At 39.6% G+C, this 21,516-nt stretch overlaps 2 protein-coding genes across 3 annotated transcripts; both read left to right on the top strand.

Annotated features, from left to right (window-relative positions):
• Positions 1-5,062: 5,062 nt before the first annotated feature.
• On the top strand, positions 5,063-11,231 carry gins4 (GINS complex subunit 4 (Sld5 homolog)). The gene is made up of 8 exons (XM_038285662.1): positions 5,063-5,340; positions 5,442-5,528; positions 6,134-6,247; positions 6,325-6,422; positions 6,497-6,585; positions 6,705-6,795; positions 9,138-9,244; positions 10,393-11,231. Exons 1-7 carry the CDS (start codon positions 5,242-5,244, stop codon positions 9,232-9,234), a joined length of 675 nt encoding a protein of 224 aa, XP_038141590.1. The 5' UTR covers positions 5,063-5,241; the 3' UTR covers positions 9,235-9,244; positions 10,393-11,231.
• Positions 11,232-16,803: 5,572 nt separating this feature from the next.
• On the top strand, positions 16,804-18,207 carry zgc:77112 (uncharacterized protein LOC406459 homolog). 2 transcript variants are annotated; one of them, XM_038285754.1, is made up of 3 exons: positions 16,804-16,866; positions 16,967-17,022; positions 17,215-18,207. In XM_038285754.1, the coding sequence occupies exons 2-3, from the start codon at positions 17,003-17,005 to the stop codon at positions 18,074-18,076; spliced, it is 882 nt and encodes a 293-aa protein (XP_038141682.1). In that variant the 5' UTR covers positions 16,804-16,866; positions 16,967-17,002; the 3' UTR covers positions 18,077-18,207. The 2 variants fall into 2 exon arrangements, with proteins under 2 accessions (XP_038141682.1, XP_038141683.1); XM_038285755.1 differs by having other exon boundaries at positions 16,818-16,848.
• The last annotated feature ends 3,309 nt before the right edge of the window (positions 18,208-21,516 follow it).

Genomic DNA, 21,516 nt, shown 5'->3' with positions numbered 1-21,516 from the left:
CTTTATCTTGTGCAACACAGATAAGCTATGGTTAAACACGTTAAACGTTCAAGGAGTGGGAAGAGTTGGGACGGTTGCAACAGTTTTTACTTTTCCCTCAATTTATAACAGGCTATTTATATTAGAATTACCTTTTCTTTTTACTAAATAAACTCACATCTTTCCACCACATCCATACAGTTTCAACATTTAGAAGAGGAATTTAAAGCTAATAACAAATTTCTTCACAAATAAAAGTTACTTTATTGCACATTTTCCCAAACTGTGGCCTATTTAACTGAATAAAATCAGTTTCAAGGGTGTTCAGATTGCATCAACCTTACATACCATCACATAAACCATTAAGTGTTTACAGTAATAAAGTACAGTAAAAACAGATTTGATAACAAAGACATGAACAAAAAAGAAAAAAAAACATACACACACAATGGACAGACAATGAAACTGGAAACTTTAGTACTAAGTGATTAAATCTGAACGAGGTTCAGGAACAAATAAATCAGGGGAACAGATTAGTAAAATAAACCCAGGTGTGACAAATTAACAGGATTAGATCAGGAAGTGAACCTGAACTGAATACCGAAGAAAAAACATCTACTGTAGAACACAAAGCAAAACCCAGAACTATGCCCAGTGGGTTTTTAAACTATCTATTTTATTTTCCATTCTAGGTTTGTTTACCCTGAAACTGTAATAACTGTCAGAATAACAGCTGTGATCCCAAAGCTTTCAGTGTAGTGTTTAAATACTGACTCCTGGCTTTTTTTTAACCTTGATTTCTCATGGTCCAGTTTGTGGATGAGAATGGATCGCCACTGGAAAAAAACATTAAGACAATAACAGGAGAGCTGCCTGCCCAGCTGACAGAGGTGGTGATATGGAGAAAGCAGTCTTCCTGGCTTGGACAGGTGGAGATGCAGAGGGGGCTGACTGTCCAGCTGGTACTGGAGGAACTGATGGCGATGGCCTGACTGTCATCAAAGAGGGTGCAAAGTCAGTCTGAAGTCCTCATGGTTTAGGCCAATTTCCAGTGGTGTGGAATCCTGCCTGCTTATTAACTGGTATTCCAAATGGTAAATGGCATGTACTTATATAGCACCTTTATTCAAGTCAGGACACTTGACCAAAGCTCTTTACACTACATTCATTCACCCATTCACGCACACACTCACACACTGATGGTGGCAAGCTACATTGTAGCCACAGCTGCCCTGGGGCTCACTGACAGAAGCGAGGCTGCCGTATACTGGTGCCACCGGGCCCTCTGACCACCATCAGTAGACAATGCAGTTTTAGCCTCATACTCTTGTTATTCTTCCCATTAATCCCAACTCTCCCATACAGAGTTTCCCCTACCATAAATGTGATGCTTTATTCCTCTTTGGTGCTGAACCATAGATTATGAGTCCAGTATCCTGACACTCCTGTCTGTTGTCCATTTTCTGTTAGACTTGGACAAACTTTATTGTTATTTTGTAAAAACTCAGTGTATAGAAAAATAAAAATTTCTTTTCTTAATGTGGAGCAGTGCTCAAATGTAAACATTGGGAGAAAAAAACAAAACATGGTGCCAAGAAAATGCATTGATATGGTCAGTTTGATGCAGAAACTGTGACATTGTTTAGAGATTTTTTTCAACATTCAGCTTCTTTTTTTCATTTTTTTTTAACAGTCAGCTGTCTGATGGTGGTGGGGAAGAAGCTGGTTTGGAATCTGCTGGATCTGCATTGAATGCTGCGAAGCCTCTTCCCAGAGGGCAACAGGGAGAACAGTCCATGATGGGGGTGTGTGGGGGTGTTGTGTGGCATACTGGACGAAAAAACGAACAAAACAAAACATTAAGCCTTTAATGGTAAATTTAATGATAAATAACAATACACCTGACTTATTAAAATATCTACTCTATTCATTAAGTTGACGTTGTTTTAACACACCTTCACAATTGTGGTCAGCCTCTTCACATAAACAGTTAGAACACAATGTGGCCCTATTTACCATGTATTCTTGCTACAAATGTTAGTTTTGGCCCTTGGTACTTATGACTGTTAGACACAGAAACTGATGATTCTAACTATATAAATCATGGGGGGTACTAAATTGGGGCCCACAGGGGCCAGTGCCCATATAGAACTGTTCCTGGCCCCTGTTATGGCCCCTCTACTGATAACATACCAAATCCTTTTTTGTCAGTTATGATTATATGTGTGTTTTTTCCAGCTTTGCTTTGAAAATGACTGAGCATGTACCCTTTTCATCGGTCTAGTTGAGTGTTTATTGGCAGTGATGGGACTAACGGTTAGTAACGCCGTTACCTTGTTTTAGTAACGAGTAATCTAACTAATTACTTTGCCTGTAACTATAATGCAGTTACCATTGCCGACACCCCGTTACTGCGCGTTACTCAGGTCGCACAATGAACCTTTTTTCATGATAGGACTCGTGCGTGCCTTGTCATGAGAGAGGGGAGGATGAGAATGGCTGATGTATAGTGAGATTCCGTCTGTCAGTTGGGTAGGTGGGTGTTTCTGCTGGTGGGTGTTAACGTACAGCACACACAGAGAGATGGAGAGTGAGGATGACTCCAGCAGCAAAACAGCGTTTTCCAGATGGAAATACCGGTGTTACGTCGAGCTGCGTTTCCCCATCACATACGGTTTCCCCTGCATTTCCGCACAGCGCAGGCGGCAAGAGTCACCGCGCAAGCGACAGGAAACGTGCATGCTCGCTAAAGGCGCGCAACAGTCGCCTTGTGCTCGCGCCACAGGAGAACTATGGAGAGCGTGAACGATCAAATGATAGCCTATATCCGTGGTTCTCAAAGTGTGTGGCGCGACCCACTGGTGGGGAATTGAGACGTGACAGGTGGGGCGCGCCAAGTTCCGGTGTGTGTGTGTGTGACTATAAATGTAGAACGTGTGAGAGCAAACTGTCCTTATAGCTGTATGTTGCCCCTTTTTAGACCAATCAAACCCACAAAGTAATCATTACTAGCCTACATGCAGTCTAATTAAAAGAACATTAGAAAAATTTCACCTGGAACTGAAGTGCCAAAATAATGATTGACGTGACGTCGGCATATTATTTGTAACGGAATAAACTTTCGCGCCCCAGTGTTGCCAACTCAGCGACTTTGTCGCTATATTTCAGACCCCTCCAGCGACTCTTTATCAAAAAAGCGACTAGCGACAAATTAGCGACTTTTGGAGACTCTTACGTGAAAGCACGTATCGTTCCTTTTCTTGTCCTCCAGCGGCAGGTGCTGCCGTGGGGCGCCTAACCCATCCCCACCCCGTTCTCCCCCGCTATCACAGGAGTCCCTCTCAGCGCTGCAGAGACACAGCATGTTTACCCTCAGCGTCCAGACTGCAAATAAAGCGCACGTGCGCCGGGATTGACGGCGCAGGTTGATCATAAATAACTGAATTTGAAATATTTTATCTTAAATAAATAGGACCAGTTTATTGAAATGACGTCTGACTCCACCCTGAAGCTCAGGTTTAATGCTCAGACTAATAGTGAATTCTGGTTTGGAGTGGAGAGGGAGTATCCACTCATCGGGCAGAGAGCTGTGTGCATTCTTCTTCCCTTTGCCACATCATATCTCTGTGAGATGGGCTTTTCAACTGTTGCTTCACTGAAAACAAAATACAGATCTCAGCTGAACATTGAGCATGACTTGAGAGTGGCAGTATCAAGCCTGCAACCCCGTTTTGAGAAACTGTGCAATGCAAAACAGGCTCATTGCAGCCACTAATGCAGGGATAAATAGACCTGTATTGCCAGATGGATTTCACTTCTTTTCTTTTATTAACAGATTGCAGAGTGGCACTTTAATTTTTTCTATCTTTGAGCTTGATACAAATTTTGACACAGCTGCATTTTTATTTTCTTTATTTTTGAGCTTGCTGTTATTTGATGTAGATAGTTTGTATTTAGATACTACTTGTTACTTCAATAAAATTGGAACATTTTAAGATTGTTGCATATTTCATTAGCATTGTGTTGGGGCGATGGGGACAGGCGGGGCTTGAAAATTCCCTCTTGTCCAAAGTGGGGAATGACAGAAAAAGTTTGAGAACCACTGGCCTATATGGAGAAAGGGAGAAATCTGGATGGATGGATGGATGGATGGATGGATGGATGGATGGATGGATGGATGGATGGATGGATGGATGGATGGATGGATGGATGGATGGATGGATGGATGGATGGATGGATGGATGGATACTCTGCCTTTTCAACCTACTGCATTTTTTATTTTAAACATTATTTGATGGCCTTTATGGCAGGAATGGAGATCCATATTGTATGTCACACCCAGTATACATCTAGATAGATAGATGGATAGACAGATGTTGCAGTATCTATAACAACCCAAACACACAGGATTTCAGAATTAGACATCCCCAGTTATTAATTTCATATACTCACCAGATCTGAATGCCCTGTTAAAAAACTTCACATGGCGTTCCCCCCTGATGTCATTTACGTTGAGTTGCAATAAATGCAAAACTCTCTGCAGGTTCTTTGTCGTCCACTCTATTCAGCTGACTTTTGAAACACACGGGGAGAAGGTGGGGGCCGGGTGGTGAGGGTTACGGGGGCGAGAAACGCAAAAGTAACGCAATAGTTACTTTGACTAGTACCTTGTTACTTTTATTGTGGAGTAACTCAGTTACTTTTTGGGAGAAGTAACTAGTAACTATAACTAATTACTTTTTCAAAGTAACGTGCCCAACACTGTTTATTGGTCACATCAACAATCTGGCCCTGAGCACCCTTTGCGAAATCCTGTGCAAACGTGAGTAAGCAGAGATAAATTATTCCCCGAATATTGTATTTCAGGCTAATCTGCTTCCATTTTCCTAATAATGTGAGTATTATAGTAGCATATATTGATAAAAGTATATATAAAATTTCAATAATTCGATTACATTATTCAGAAAATGGATGCTTTTACTTAATGGAAAGTTTGCGCAGTGTACATTTTACGTTCAGTTTGCGATTGGTGTTGCCTTACAGGCAAAACCCTGGGTTCAATAACAAATCCAACTCCCGCGAGAAGAGGCTCAGTGGCGCGAATAAACAAGAGCGTTTCTTCTGGTTGTTAAGTTTCCCTCTGTTTAATATAGTCGAATTAAGCGTGTTTATTTTTTTAGGCTATTTGAACTAATAATATAATCTGGAAAACACATTTCCAAGCTATTCGCGTTTAGGTAGCGGACTTTTCAGAGCAGAACAATGTCGGATGCTTTGTCCGAAGACGGCAGCGACATCAACCAAGATGACAGCCAGGAGGATGTTATGACTCCTGCGGAGCTCATCGCCAAACTAGAGGAGGTGAGCCACTGATAACATGCTGAACATTAAAGCCTTCTGTCCGCTTCTTTATTTCTCTCGCTGTTCGCTCCACATAGCTGCTACCTGTGTGTTTCTTTCAGGCCTGGCTGAATGAAAAGTTTTCCCCGGAGCTGCTGGAGAACAAGTCAGAGGTGGTGGAGTGTGTGATGGAGCAGCTGACTCATATGGTAAGTACCAGGGGAGCACCACCGGCTCTGCTAAGCTGTTTCTGGGTGCTCAGTGACACACCTGCTGCTAATACTGCAGTTGATGCAGATTAAAGGTAAAAGGTGGCTACATCCAGGGGCGGTTTGAATCTTACTTACAAAGGGGCAGCAGTTTTTTGTCATCTGGGGGGCAATTTCATTTATTAGAAATATATTTAGAGAGCAGCAAAACCAAAGAGGTCCTCGTGTATGGAAGAAAAACACTCTCACTGGAATCTGCCTTTCTCTGTGTATGTGACATTTGCTCTTTAGCCGGTAGTTACCCTAACGTTATATGTGGCTACATGATGCCTGTAGCTCTGATGGACGGTGATTTTAAACTGTATGGTCAAATAAAAGCTACAGTTAAGTGCAGCTTTTACCAGTTAGGAAAATGGCAAACAAAAAAGCTAATTTGTCAAGGCAGCAGTTGGTAAAATACTACTGTTGACTATTTACATAGGAGGCATTATTCGTAGCATTATTGTGTCTTTTGTTTGTTGTTAGTCATCCTGGATGGGAAGGGTTTTCTATGTCTAATGTGTATCAACCAACTTTTCACAAAGCTGTGACATTTCCTCCAACAGGAAGCTAACCTACAGCGAGTGAAGAAGGGCGACGCCAAGGCCGGCTTCCATCGGATGGAGATAGACAGGATTCGATTTGTCCTCAGCAGCTACCTGCGATCTCGTCTTCAGAAAGTCTGTTTTCCATCAGGCAAACATATTCCCGTCGTCTCTGTTTGGGTCTTGATCTTTTCTGCTGTTTTTGTACCCAGATTGAGAAGTTCTTCCCCCACGTCTTGGAGAGGGAAAAATCTCGAGTTGATGGACAGCAATCTCTGCTTTCTCCGGAGGAGTTTGCCTTCGCCAAAGAGTGAGTGCATCCGGTTGTCTGGGTTGATAATATGAGATTAAGGATGAGAAACAACATATTCACTTTGTATCCAGGTATTATGCAAATACAGAAACCTACTTAAAGACTGTAGCGCTAAAACGCATGCCTCCCAACCTGCAGACGGTGGATATGCTCAAAGCAGGTAAAAAGTATTTTTGTATTTGTTATAGTCTTATTGTTTAGTCTTTGTTAAAAGTAGAATCCATTATGATCACTTGAATGAACATTACCTTTAATCGCTTTTGTTTCATTTAACCCCAGTCCCTGAACCATTCCTGGACTCCTTTGTATTTCTTCGGGTAAAAGAGAGGCAGGAAAATATTCTGATCGAGCCGGAAAGTGATGAACAGAGGTACTTGTACAGGTTTTTGAAATACTTGTGATCTCATAAGTTTGTAAAAATACTGATAAAATGATGGCACCCCTGCTGAAGGGAGCAATTGTTAGAGGGATATTTTGTTACCCACTGCCTCAGACAGTGGCAACGGTATCCACGTGTGTAAAAAAGCCTTGACAACGCAGATATGATCATGTCATCCAATGGGTAAATAAATTAGGGCTGCAACTAACGGTCATTATGCAAATCGATTATTCTGTTTATTATTTTTTTGATTAATCGATTACTAGCTCAAGGTTCCTTAAAGAAGATTCGTTACGAAATTAAACCAGGTGAAACTAAAACTTTTCCACTTGAGGAGTTCTAGGTAGAGCATATTAAGTGGGTTGCTCTCTCGGCTAAAAGCGTCTTTTAGAGTCTCTATACTCCATTTAACGATTAATCAATTACTAAATTAGTTGAAGGTTATTTCAATAATCCATGAATGTCAGGGGACTGGTGGCCGCTCATTGGCAGCCCACTGCTCCCCAAGGGGATGGGTTAAATGCAGAGAGTTCATTTCGTTGCTTTGAACTTGTGACAGTGTAATGACAATAAAGTTGAATTCAAAATTCAAATTTATTCAATTAATTAATTCATAATCACGATTAGTCCAATGAATTGTTTCAGCATTAGTATAAACTAATAAAAAAATGCTAATGAAAATATACCAGGAGGTAATAATAGACCAGTGTAAATGCAGTCGTTTATTTCAGGCAGTAAAAAAGAGAAGCTATTACATCATAGACCTTTAAAAAAATATAATTAAAAACTCCCTTTAAAAAAATACTTCCAGAATTATATTTTGGGATTTTGTTGCGTAGAAAGGGAACCTCGGTGCATAAAGCTGACCGCTTCTACAGTGTCTTAAAAAAACACAGACGTAGTAAAGAATTGGATGTTTCCATAAATATGTTTAAGCCGCTACTGGATATGGAGGCAAAGCAGAGTAGGAAGAACGTCAGTGATCAAACAGTAAAGCACGCGTTTAACACAAAGCTCTGTGTTTTAGAATTGGAAAACACCAAATACATTTTAACCTTAGAATCTTTAGTGACGCATTTATTCAATATATCCCCTATGCATGTACATTTCAGTCCTATAGTGGGTTTGTATTAACTTAATTTAATGATAAAACATAAAACAGGAAGCTGTTCAAAGAAACTTATTAGTAAAGGTACAGTTTTTACCTTTGAAGCATATATTGATTCTTACATGCTACCATGTTCATAAGGTAGTAACATTAATCAGTGAAACAATTGACATCTGTAAAATTCAGACTATGAGCAGCTTGTTTTTCATGGCGTTTCTATTTTTTTTCTTGGATGAAATTAACACCACTGGCCTTTCCAACTGATCTCTTAGTTTGATCATACTTTTTTTCAATTTTATCCTCTGAGCCTTGATTGCAGCCTTTTATTGAGCAAACTTTCCACATTAGATTTACTAAAATGCATGGAAACAGCATCTCCCTTCCGTCTGTAAAATATCAGGCCCTCTTGCGTAACTTCTCCACCAAATTTAGATGTTTCTTGTTTGCCAAAGTTTGCTGAAAAGTGTATACAAAACAAAATTTTGTTGAGTACAGCTTTTCAGACAGTAAATAAACATTTTCGTTCCATAAAGTGCAGCAGAGATCAAATGTAAACAGTGTAGGAGGAAAAAAAACATGGTTAAAAAAATGCATTGATACGGAAGTTCAGAATATTTAAATATAGATGGTGCAAATATGCAGTATTTTTGATTTTGTGTTATCAGTGTGAGGCAGAGTCTGTGACATGATTTTGAGTTTTTCAGCAGTCTGATGGCAGTGGGGGTGGCGGTCTCAGTCAGACCAGCTTATCTATCTGTCAGTTTTAGAGCGCCGTTCCAGGCAGCGCTTACACCCTTGACTCCAGACAAATACCGCTCACTAATGTCCAGTCTCTTGGTATGTACTGTAGCCAAGCAGCAATGTGGAGTTTTACCATATTAATGCTGCAGTTGCCCCGCCTACCTCTTACTTGAACTGTTTTTATCTGTCATTCATACAATGAATCATCCCAGCATTTGTTCCCTTTCAGTGTCACTTCCTGTCTGCTCTGGACTTTTTTATCTAAGTTCAACAAAGAAACATTGTATGAATTTTTGGATATCATTAAATTTTTCTTCCATTTTTTCATTTGAAGTGATTTGAAATGGTGTCACAGTCACTTTAAAGTTTCTTCTCCTGTGTTGTCGTTCAGATTGGCTTCCAGCAGGGGGCAATGTTACCTCCACACTCTGTGATGTTATATTTTCTTTGCAGTGTAAACATATTTTTTTGTTTCTTATTTCAGAGACTTTGTTGTGGATCTTGAAGAGAGCTCCCAGCACCTGATGCGGTACCGCACCATAGCGCCACTGGTCTCAAGTGGAGCTGTCCAGTTAATTTGAACACTAACAGGTAAGTAAGAAGGAAGGAGGGCAGCACCATCCCTTTGAAATGACCCTTTCACCTTTTAAAGCCGACATATGCTAATTTGTTTTATTGCAGCTCTTATGTCAGCGACTGGTTGCAGTAACATCTGGATGTATTAAAACTTCTCAATCTGTTTACAGGGACCTTAGACTCATATCCCTATAGTGATCAGGGCCCAAACTGAAACCCACTCCAGTTCCCTCCCATGTTCTCACAACGTCAATTAAAAATTTTGCATTATAAAATTTGTAAAATAACATTTATTTAAGTGTGATTTTTATTTTATTTTTTTCCAATAATTAATAATTAAATAGGAAATGCAGGGCAACATGAACGGAGCGAGGTGTTACGTTCACAGCTGGGAAACGGTGCGGTAATTTAACAGCCAGTTAAATATGACAATACGCATGTATTGGTCACATCGTTAAATCAAACGCCGTGTGTCCCTGGACCCTGGCATATTTACATGAAGGAAAAATGTCAAAAAAATGCCTTCTCCTGAAAATTTGTGCGAGCGTGGAGTGATTTCGCCAGGGCGGCAGGACAATTAAGTTAAGCGTGGAGCGGATTTTGAGCGGAGCATCCTGGCGCAACTTTGAGCAGTGTAGCGAATGAGCGAACATCCTCCTCAGCGTGGAGTGGGAACTGTGTGGTGCACCGCTCTGTTCACATGCTCTGCTCTCTACAGGTTCATCCACCTGATTTGTGCGTCTTTTCTTAGCTGTCCTGTCAGTTCGCTCTTTAGACTCGTCCACACCTTATTTCTGACCTGTCTGCTGAGGTTCTTAGTATTAATAATGCAGTTTATACTGCAGTGTTTCCTTTAAAGGTCCAATGAGTGAAACCCAAACTTGCTTCACTCCAGGCAACACTCTCCATCTCTTTCTGGCCTATCCCTCTGCTCCCTGGTCAGATGGGACTTCCTGTTCCTCTCAGGGTTCTTCTCTCCGGGGGCTGTGCCTAGAAACCATGTTTTGCTTCCATTTCAGAGTCGAGGTTTAGTGGCACTAAAGTGATAAAATATGAAAAGGTTAAAGGGGTTGAAGTACAGTTTCAAGACACTGAATAGATCTGTTCATTAATTATTATTTTTTTTGCTCTTGTTTATAATTTTCAGTTTTTTTTTTTTTTAGCCCAGTGAAACGGAAAGGAGAGCTATATCAGCATTTATCACATCAGGGAACGTAAAGCTGCCGCCTGCAGTGGAGAATGTCTGTCACACAAGTACAGATGTGTCTGTGACACGGCAGCCTCCAGAAACGACGTGGAAGGAAGACGGCACAAATCCTGTCCGGGCTCGTTTTTTTTTTCTGATGTTATTTTGGGATCGTTTTAATCATGAGAGCTGAAGTGTTTTTATGTGATAAGGTAGTTGTCTTACACACCAAAATATTGTCTGCTATTTTATCACTTTCTTTCTCTTCATCAGTATATCATTGTGAATCCACATCATTATTGGACCCTTTTCTCTGTTGCTTTATAACAGGATGTATTCTGTGACCTGAAGGGGAAATGTTCAGTTCACTTGACATCAGGTCCTGCCTTTTTACATGTTTTTTTTTTTGCGTTTCTCTCATAGACATTGACTTATGCATCTGCAAGTCGTTTTTGAATGAATTGAAATCCTGCAAGTGTTCATGCAGTGCATGATAACTTCATCTTTCAAATACATATATGTGCATCCCAGCTTCAGTTGAATTAACATAGTCATCTCTGAGCTGTAATTACTAAGGCGGCATTGTTACGTAAGAGTGTCAGAGGGTGCAATCAGTGCTTATTGTTTGCCCTCACTCTAATTGCCTCAGCAGCTGCAGTCGATAAGGCTTTTTTAAAAGCAGAGCTGCATGACAGCTCGCTGCACTTCTGATCCGAAAGCTGCACCTCTGTGATGGGTTTTTGCATTTTGTGTAAAGTGGAATTAAAATAATTCAATGCTTTCAAACTTTTTGTGCAAATAAATATCTAAAAGGTGTTGTCTGAATTTTTTTAAGCCAATCCCAGAATAAATAAAAAGCTGCTGTCTTATATGAGATAGCTACAAGGTAAAACATTAGCTTACCTGTCCACAAAGAAAGTGGGAGACTCCACATGGTTTCTGAGCCTCTATGCTCATTTGAGCCACCACCAACATCCAAGCTTAAACATTTCTTTTGCTAAATGTAACTGAAAAGATGCCTTTTCTAGTATCTGGGAATGAATTGTCTGTGCCTTCAAGCTACTGTTTCTGTTGGTGCTGAATTCTTGTATGTTAACAACACATACACAATATAATTTAAATGTGTGTTGTTTATGTATGTGTATATATATAAATGTATAGAGAGAGAGAGAGAGTTTTTTCCCCCCACTAAAATACCTTTATTCTGCACCACTTTAGACATTCTGTTGATGTGCTATTACAAAAGTAATGTTTTGAAGAAAAAGTTGTAGTTATTACTAACATTGCACCGATCCAGCACTAAAATGTTGGTATCGGTATCGTGGAGTACCGACAAATAGGGCACCGATACCACTTTGAGAGCCAAAAGTTTATTTTCCTCTATTCCAGGCAGGTAAAAAGTTCTACTGAATTCATCTTGCATTAGTCTTTTTCCTGCTTCACAAAGGTAGGCAGTAGCTTGACAAAGCCATGATGGCAATTATTTTACATCCAAGTAGTATGCAGTTCTTCATATATACACACATGCATCAATTTCAAACAAATGGTATCGGCGCAACACTAGTTATCTCTCCTTTTTAACAATTAAGCATTTGTTCAATATATATATATTATTCTCAGTATAGATCCAGCCTTTCTATACTAAGGCATTACAGTTTAAATTCATTGTGATGGCAGAGTTATGAGATAATTTTTAGAGGTAGCCAATACACTGGGTAACGCTTGAGGAGCTGCAAAAATCCATAGCTGAGATGGAAATGTCTGTGGAGAGCAAGACTATCAGTCATGCAATCCACAAATCTGGATTTGATGTCAGAGTGAAAAAAACAAAAACCTTTTTACTTGTTAAACTACAGCATGCATCACCCTAAACACACCATCCCCACTGTGAAAACGTGGCGGTGGGAGAATTATGCTGTGGGGTTGCTTCTTTTCTACAGAGACTGGGAGTTCATGGGGAAAAAGGATTTGGGTAATACAGGAATTTTGGTGCAAATTTATTGGAGGCTACAAAAAGATTAGCAACATGAGACAGAGGTTAACTTTTCAGCAGGACTGGGGCCTCTATGGGTGGGAAGAGCTAAAATGCAACAGTCTCCAACTCCAGTCCTCAATGACAGGAATCCTACATATTAGGTGTTTTACCGCTTTAGCAAATGGTAACCAAATGACTGAATGACCTAGTCAGCATATAAAGTTAAACTTAAACATTTAAATTGGGTCACATCAGCTAAAACGACCTGGTGAGTCACACCGATAATGTGTAGCACTGAGGTTTAGTTTTACACAATAATATGGGAGTGCTCCAACTGAAGCTAAAACGGACATTTGGCGGAAGCTTTTGAGCAAAATAGGTGAAGTGATGCCTAGCACCCACCTACCAAAGTTTAGTTTTATCTAATTACGCTACTAAATGAAATAGAAGACGCTATGAGAAAACACATCTTACACTCTTATACTCTTGCTGTTACTCTTTGCCAGCCTTCCCTGAAAGAAAAATGTTAACATTTAAGGATTATTACAAACATAGCATGTTAAAAAAAGACATATTCATGTTAATTTAGTTTGAACAGCTCAGACTACACTACGGATAGAAATGTTTGAAAATGAACAATGGACTTATGTTTGGAGAGGCAATGGACACTTTCTTTTCTTGAGTCACTACAATACAGAGGGGACAGAGACTAATTTTACACCTGAACCTAGAAGGAGGGATGATGTGCAGCTGCTGAGTTGCAGACATTAAGGAGGTGACTGGATGCCCACTGCTACAGATGAGCACAGGCCACTGGCAGTGACGGGGTGATGGAAGGTCATGGGATCATCGGACAAGCCCCAGATGAAAATGATAAGTGAACTGACACACCAGATTTCTTATTCACAATGAAACATTATGAGCAAATTATTAAAAACAGGTTGATTAATACAGATCCATGAATAATGCTTATAATTTACAGGGAATCAACACCAAAATGTTGGATCTTAACATAGCAGCTATGTGTGCATCCTCCTGCACTGCCATGTGTAATTCGTTTTGTCTTTGTTGTCCTGCAGCACCACTACGAAGTTAGCGACTGTTACTATATTTATTTAAAACGACTTTTCAGACCCCTCTAATTACTTTTTTCAAAAAAGTGACCAGTTGAAAAATCCAGCAACATTTTTCCATATTGTCTGAGACTTTGGTAACAAAGTGAAAGTACCAATGTCTCTGATTTCACTGTCTTCAGAAAGCAGTGGAGGCTGCTGTGAGCCTCTGACTGAGGGATGTCAAAGATTAGTAGCACATGTACAAGGCTTTCACTGACCACCACTGGATTAAAAACTGATTTAAATATAATATAAAAAAGATTTCCCTCTCACTTTAATTCATACTCAGCCTCATTCACTGTCTCTAAGTTGAATTGAATAACACTAAATTGATTAATGCAGTTTTGGTCAGGTAAAATATATAAAGGAATACTTACGGTAGATTATTTTGTAGAGTTTAGTTTTAAGTTTTCTTAATTACTTCCTGTCCTCCTGGTTTAGATTTTTCAACCTTCCAGGGGCTGGATCAAACCAAATATGCAAACTAGGTAATGATGTCATCTAGTGATTTTAAGACAACCAATAGGGACCTTCCTTGCTGAAGAATCAGTGACAGTAGACAACAGGCTTTGAGAAGTGACTTTAGGCTCACTGGTTTAAAGCATATTTAAGGGTTGAAATATCCCATTGCCTTAATCCAATAGGCACTTTTTCTTAATTAATCCTAAGTTGTTAAAAAGCCAATTAAAACCTCAATAATTCTCAAACTGTCTTGTTTTGAAAGTGTTTCCTTATAAGAAAAGAATAGAATAGAAAATCCCTTTATTGTCCCACGATGGGGAAATTCTAGTGTTTACAGCAGCAAAAAGATTATAGAAAAAAAATGGTTACACAAATGTGGACCTTAAAAAATTTATAAGAATAAAATAATAATGAAAATTTAAAAGATAAACAATTAAAAACTGTACTGTAAAGTTTTTTTAACAATATAAAACTGTGCATCTGGAGACTAAATAACCAATATAAAGCTATGGACATTTTTACAGTAATGGATATTTGAAAATAGCAGCAACATCGTAGATGTGCAAAATGACAGCAGCATGTTATTTGACTAAGGTAGAGACTGTGCAAAATCAGCATGAATGTAACAACTTATAGAGGTTGTTGGGAACAGTGGTGGTTTTGGAGTCTTACAGCTGCTGGGAGGAAGGATCTGTGATAACGCTCACTGGTGCATTTAGGGTGCAGCAGTCTGTCACTGAAGGAGCTCTCCAGCTCTGCAACACATCATGCATGGGGTGGGAGACATTATCCAAAGGAGTTAGTTAGTTTGGATCCTTTTGTTTCCCACCTCCCGCCTGATCAGCTGATATTATTCTAATTACTGATATTATTGGAACCTAATCAGGGCTCTATGTGTATAGTTCAGAACATTTGAGGTCATGTTAAACACTCAAAGCAGCTTTAAACCTGGCTGCCAAGAAAATCTCCCTTACTCTATGTGGGACATGGATCATAAAAGTGTTGCTTTCTGTGGATCGTTGGTAATTCGGCCTTCCTCAGTGTCACACATGCTTTTGTAGGACAAGCAGGTGCCAACTAGGAGAGGGTTGAATTGAAGCCCAGGGCTCCTTAGGGACAAGTGTTGACTGACACGTCTGAGAATAGAGACAAGCATGACTGGAATAGTTTCCACAGACCAGAAAAGACCCTCAGAAAAACGTATGGTAAAAAGTTTAAAAAGCTCCATAGAGCTTTATCAAATTTGTTCATCATTTCAATGTTTTATGAATCCTAAATTATCTTTATTTTTCTAGCTTAAAGCCAGATGAAATATATAACTTAAAATTCAGATTTTTAGACGTCAACACTTTTTATAAGTTACCTTTAATGACAAATATGATTTTTTTTAGATGGATAAGAATATTCAAACTGTGTTTAAATATGTCTGAAGAATACATCAGGTATTAAATTGAAAACATTGTTCAATAAGCAGAAGAAATAGGCCTCAGTTATGATGATTAACTATTACATTTTGATTTCTGTTCTATGTAGTCCATTTTATTTATCCAATGGGTTTAAATATGACTGTCCAAAGTGAATCACAGTTAAAGCCTCAACTATATAAAGCAAATAAAATAAAAATGTAATAAGAAACAAATTAATGATGGCTTCTAATGCATGCTGATCAGTGTAACTTGTGTACTTGTCATGTCCTCCAAAACACAAATAGATCAAACTTTTAAAGTTAGATTAGCTTAAATATATATATTTACAAATATCAAAAAACATAGAAGGCTTTATAAATTCAGAATTGGGTTTTAAATGAATCACATAATGTAGAATACAGCTATTTTTCTAAATATCTTAAATTTTATTCCTCCAAAAACTGTGAAATGAAGCGTGCTTAATGGCTGAACAAGAGAATGGCTCCCGATTGTAGAAAATTGCAATGCAGCAACAGTTTCTAGTCCCTTCCAGCAGCAGTGCTCAAATGAATGTTGCCCTTAATGATGAGCTCATATAAAAAAAGCCAATAAACATCGAAACTGGACCACAGCACCTGGTCCCCTACACGGGGAACATCTGGGACCAGATTGCGTTGTGGGAAGAAGGCAGGGAGTGGAATGTTTTTGACTATGTTAGGTGGGTAAATCTTGGACCATTCATATATATGCTGCTTTTGCACGTTGCAACTACATCAGCATCATCACAGATCATGGCTGTGGCATCTTTCAGCAGGATGAGATACGTGGAACCATCTGGTGTCGCAAGGGTTGCTGGTGTCTATCTCCAGCTGTCGTCGGGCAAGAGGCGGGTTACACCCTGGACAGGTCGCTAGTCCATTACACGGCAACACAGAGACAAACAATTATTCACACACACTCACACCTAAGGAGAATTTTAGAGAAGCCAATTAACCTAACAGTCATGTTTTTGGACTGTGGGTTGAAGCCAGAGTACCCGGAGAGAACCCACACATGCACAGGGAGAAGATGCAAACTCCATGCAGAAACCCAGGCAGGGAATCAAAGCCGGAACCTTCTTGCTGCAAGGCAGCAGTGCTACTAACTGCACCACTGAGCAAAACTACACGTGGAACCAGTAAAAAAAAAGGAAAACGCTAACTTGGCCTCCAAAATTCCCAGATTTGGGAAATGAAATGCTTGATTAAGCCACCTCACAGCCTTCAACACTTAAAGAATGTGGAACCAATTATAAGGTGGTGGTTATAATGATCAGAGCAGATCTATGTAAATATTCCACCAACTAACACCTCCTAGTTGGTCCTGATTGGTTGAAGGATTCTGAAATGGGTGGAGTCTTCTCTGTTGTCCTGTCTGAGCTGGGAAAAATAGGGATCCGTCTCAGTCTGTTCCAGAGATAGTTGACTCATTTTACTGTGAGCTCTGGTTCTGTGGTAAGAATTTTCTTTTGCATGGAGATTTTTACACAAAATATCAAACAAAACATCTTTATTATCAGTGATTTATTTATGATTTTATTCTTTTTAAACACAGGTCAAGGCTCGAGGTCAACATCACCAACCTTCCAGCATGGAGATGTCCAGTCCAACGTTAGTTTGTCCCTCTGCTGCTTTGGGCTTAAGATCTTCTGTTTTGAAATTAGTGTGAAGATGATCATTGCATTTTCATTGAATATGTAATTTTGTCATTCATGCATCCTAAGAACAAACCTCACTACTCATTTAATCGCACCTTGTAGGCCAGCCGTCCTAATTAAACTTTCCTGTTTATGTTTTTCTTAGTGTCCTGCCGATGGTTGGCTTGGGCTCCATGGCCCACTCATCTGGACTTGTGGAGATTGCGGTGAGGCTCTGCTTGAACCAGCGGGAGCAGTTGTGTCCTCATCTGTGGGTTCCCATCCTGAAGCCTCAGAAGCCATGCATCCGCCCCCCAGCAACAGATCAGCTTCCCGTAAGCATGACAGGCCGTCTGAGCTACCCCTTCCTGCATTTCTTGAGTGATCTGGATGATGATGACGATGATGATGTTTTGATCCCGGTCAAGAACAGGCGTGTAATCTTTGCAGACTCACTGGGTTTCTCTCTGACGGCCGTGCGTGAGTTTTCCCATGAAGAGGATCACCATGACCTCGGCCCACTGCCCTCTCTGCAGGGTTTAGGGAGCATGACAGGGGACGGATACAGCTGCACGGTCAGCACCTGCTGCCCGGGGACACGGCTCAAGCTGGGCTTCCCACAGCCCTCACTGGATTTCCAGGCCTTCAAAGCCAAATTGGCCCAGAGCATGGTCACCCTGGAGAACTGTACTGTCAGCGAACAGGCTCTGCAAGGCAGTGCACGTGTCCGAAACCTCAGCTTCCAGAAGGATGTGCGAGTACGCATCACATTTGACTCCTGGCAAAGCTACAGGGACGTCCCCTGCACATACCTGCAGGAGCGCTTTGGAGGACCCCAGACAGACATATTTGAATTCGACATAGCCATTCCCAAAGTGCTGGATGCTAAGAGAAAGATAGAGTTTTGCTTAATGTTTTTACCTGCAGGGCACAGTGAGCCATTTTGGGACAATAATAATGGAGAGAATTACAGCATCTTAGTTTGTGTGAACTCACATCTGTGCCACGGAAAGAGCGAAATGACATAAGTAACTCTGATTATATATGGTAACTATTAATCTCCTTTTTAAAACTAACTGTTTGGCTTATTAAGTTGTTCTTTTTTATTTTTAGTAACAGGGAATGGTTTGTTTGAATAAATCTCCTTTCTTTTACTCTCTTGCTGTGTCCTGTCACTCCACATCCTTGTGTCTTGCCCCACATTTCAGCCTCCAGTCTCATGAATTACTGTTGTGCAACAGCAGAGGGATCCTTTTCACTGGCGTCACTAGTATTCACTTAAAGGTCAAAGATTACTGAGCTGTCACACATAAAAGCTTCAAACTAATCTTAGCTGACCACTCTTTAAAGTCTGACAGGAATCCTGTCACAACACAAAAGATTTGAGGGTCCTTCTGTACATCCCTATAAAGTCTAGTACCAAAATACACTACAAAAACTAAGGTCTTCTTCCTGCTGTTTTGATGTTTTACCCACAGCCTGTCATAAAATCTGATTTAATGAGGAACATATATCTTTTGTCAGCTGTTTTCCATCAATACCGCCCCCCCCCCCCCCCCCCCCCACACACACACACACACACACACTCGTTCTGGCATCATAGTGAGGACCAGATGTTGACTCCTATTGACTACCATTGATTTTAAGTCATTTTTCTGTCATTTTTAACCCTTTCTATGGCCTAACCCTAACACTAACCCTAAACCTAACCATTACCAATGCATAACCCAAACCAATTAACACCTTAGCCCTAAACCTAACCATTAGAGAAAAAGCATGTGATGAACGGCAAAATGTCCTCACTTTGCAACAACTGGTCCTCAATTTGATGGTGAAGTTGGAAAAATGGTCCTCACACTGAGGGCTAGACAGGTAAACACACACACACACACTAAGATTATCAAAAAAAGCTAAGTTAAACACCTTCCTAATAAATTCAGCCAGGCTTCTGCAATCACCATAGCACATATACTGTCCATGTAAATGTGTTAAAGCTACAGTGTGTAATTTTCAGCGACATCTAACGTCCAGACTGCAGACTGCAGACCGCAGCAACATGAGCATCTCCCCCACACCGCTTCTCCCCCCCAACAGTACGGCGAGCGTTAAAATCTCTTCCAAAATGTCTTCCACGACGTCCACATCACCTACCTTCTCAAGTGATGAGGTTTGTTTACATAGATAATTTTACAGATAGTATTTCATTAGTCTGTGTAGGGTATAGATTTCATGTAGACTTAAACAACTTGCCGTAGTTACTTTCAAGCGTAATGGGCAATCTCGCAATCGCTAGTTTGTTGGCTCTGCGCTGCCGTAGCGCAAAGATGTCTGCCTCCATGGCTGCGAGACCCGCTCCTATGTAATTATAAATAATGAATTCTAAGGCAACGCAAATATTAAGGTTAAGAGGCTGAGCTCGTATATGATGATAAATAACATAGTTATGTATAATATATTACATTTCTGACTGTATATCCCTGTAATTATTACACACTGTAGCTTTAAATGAAATCCACATAAATGCAGACAGTGGAAGAACCACAATAGTAATATTAATGGAAGTGTTGACTCCATTTTATCAGAGCAGAAAACTGGGTAGGTCTCTTTAGTGCAGGACTGGACTGCTTTAATTGTAAAGCACAGAGACTTTTGTGTCAGTTGGTAACTTTACATCAGAGACAAAAGGAGGCGTTTCCCAAGGGTCCATTTTAGTGCCCCTTTTATTCAGTGTCTACAGTAGATTCTTCTAACTCGGATCTTTGTAAATAACAGCATTGGTTACTATTGCTATGTAGATGACACGCATACATTAAGTTGTCACCATGTGACTATGAATCGAATATATTTTTTTGCATGGATTTGCCAAATGTTTCTTCAGCTGAACCCAATCCAAACTGAAGCAATTCTTTTTTGAACCAAAGGAAGTTTTTTAAGGTTAGCAGGCAGCTTCAGTTAATACAGCTAGAAACCAGCAATCTGGTTAGACATCTGGGTGATCCTTATAGGAGCACTGCGACAGAAGCATAATCGACCTTCGATAAACTAAAGAACTTCCCCAGAACCACGGACCTTAGCCTCTTTAGAATAATTAATTACTGCAATGTTGTATTGAAAGGTCCAACTAAAAAAAATGATCAGCTGCATGATTCAGAACATCTTCACTAAAATTAAGAAAGTGGAGCCGAATGCTGAAAAAACCTCTCAGATCATCTCGCTCAAATCAGCTCTACAGTTCGTACGTTCCACGAATCCGCAATAAACACTCAGAAAACTTTAAAAGTATTGAAACGCTAAAATGCTTTAAATCAAGATTTAAAAACATATTTGTTTAGAGTGGCCTTTAACTGTACTATCTTAACATATTTAGTTAGGTTTTCAGTCTATCCTTTTTATGTAATTGTCCTATTATTCCCTTTTATTTTCTAGGCAATTGTGTTACATCTATGCCACTCCAACCTACTTTTGGTTATCTTTTTTTTTCTCAAATACAGCACTTTGAATTGTCCTACCACTAGAATGTGCTATATAATTATACTTGCCCTCCCTTTTGGTGGCTGTACAGCCCCCTTTTCAGGCGTATCATTTGGGAGTTTTAATCAAAAGGCTAAGTGTATAGTTTTTTGAAATGGAGTCAGTTTCAAAGGTGTCAAAATGCTTAGAAATTGTGAGAAAATATTTTCTGCATATGTCCGTTTTAATCCGAAGTGCACAGTTTTTTGAAAGCAGTCACATGAAACAAGTAGGGTTGTGAATGAGAGAAGACAGGAACAAAATAACATGAAGTCAGTTAATCTCCGCAAGTACAGATGTTGTTACCACTATACAAATTGTATGGAAACCTTAAAATAAATCATATAAATGATAAGGCATAATCTCTCGATGAGAAATACAACATTTAATTTCCGTACATATATGAAGTGTCTGGGAAGAAATGTTTTACAATTAAAAACTGTTTGTAACCAAATCAATCATGGACACCTTTCAGATGAATATGAAGCTGGAAAAATGGAAAAATAAATAAACTACAATATTTCAAAGAATAATTTTCATTTTCATCTTATAACCTATCCCAGAAATAACAAACCCTTCTCCACGCCTGATGGTATTAGGGCTGTTGTTGGTGTGCTATTGTGGGCTGATTGCTGCAAGAAGAGAGATGCTGACAGAGACAAACAATGATGGACCAAAACAAACAGAACCAAGAACTTTGCCTAAGCTGACTTAACTAAGCTTAAATCAACCTGGTTGAGCATTTTTTTTAACATTCTTTAAACTCCCAGCAATATATATATATATATATATATATATATATATATATATATATATATATATATATATATATATATATATATATATATATATATATATGTATTTATAATTTATTTCAACTCAGGTCAAAGGTGAAAGTCAAACCCCCATCCAGATACTTTGAGGTCAGTGCAAGGAGAGAGACGCCAGATCGTCTCAG

The sequence above is a fragment of the Cyprinodon tularosa genome, unplaced genomic scaffold (genome assembly GCF_016077235.1).
Source record: "Cyprinodon tularosa strain WSP-4 unplaced genomic scaffold, ASM1607723v1 ctg214, whole genome shotgun sequence".
In the NCBI taxonomy this organism is placed as follows: domain Eukaryota; kingdom Metazoa; phylum Chordata; class Actinopteri; order Cyprinodontiformes; family Cyprinodontidae; genus Cyprinodon; species Cyprinodon tularosa.
This window is presented reverse-complemented; position numbering and strand designations above follow the sequence as displayed.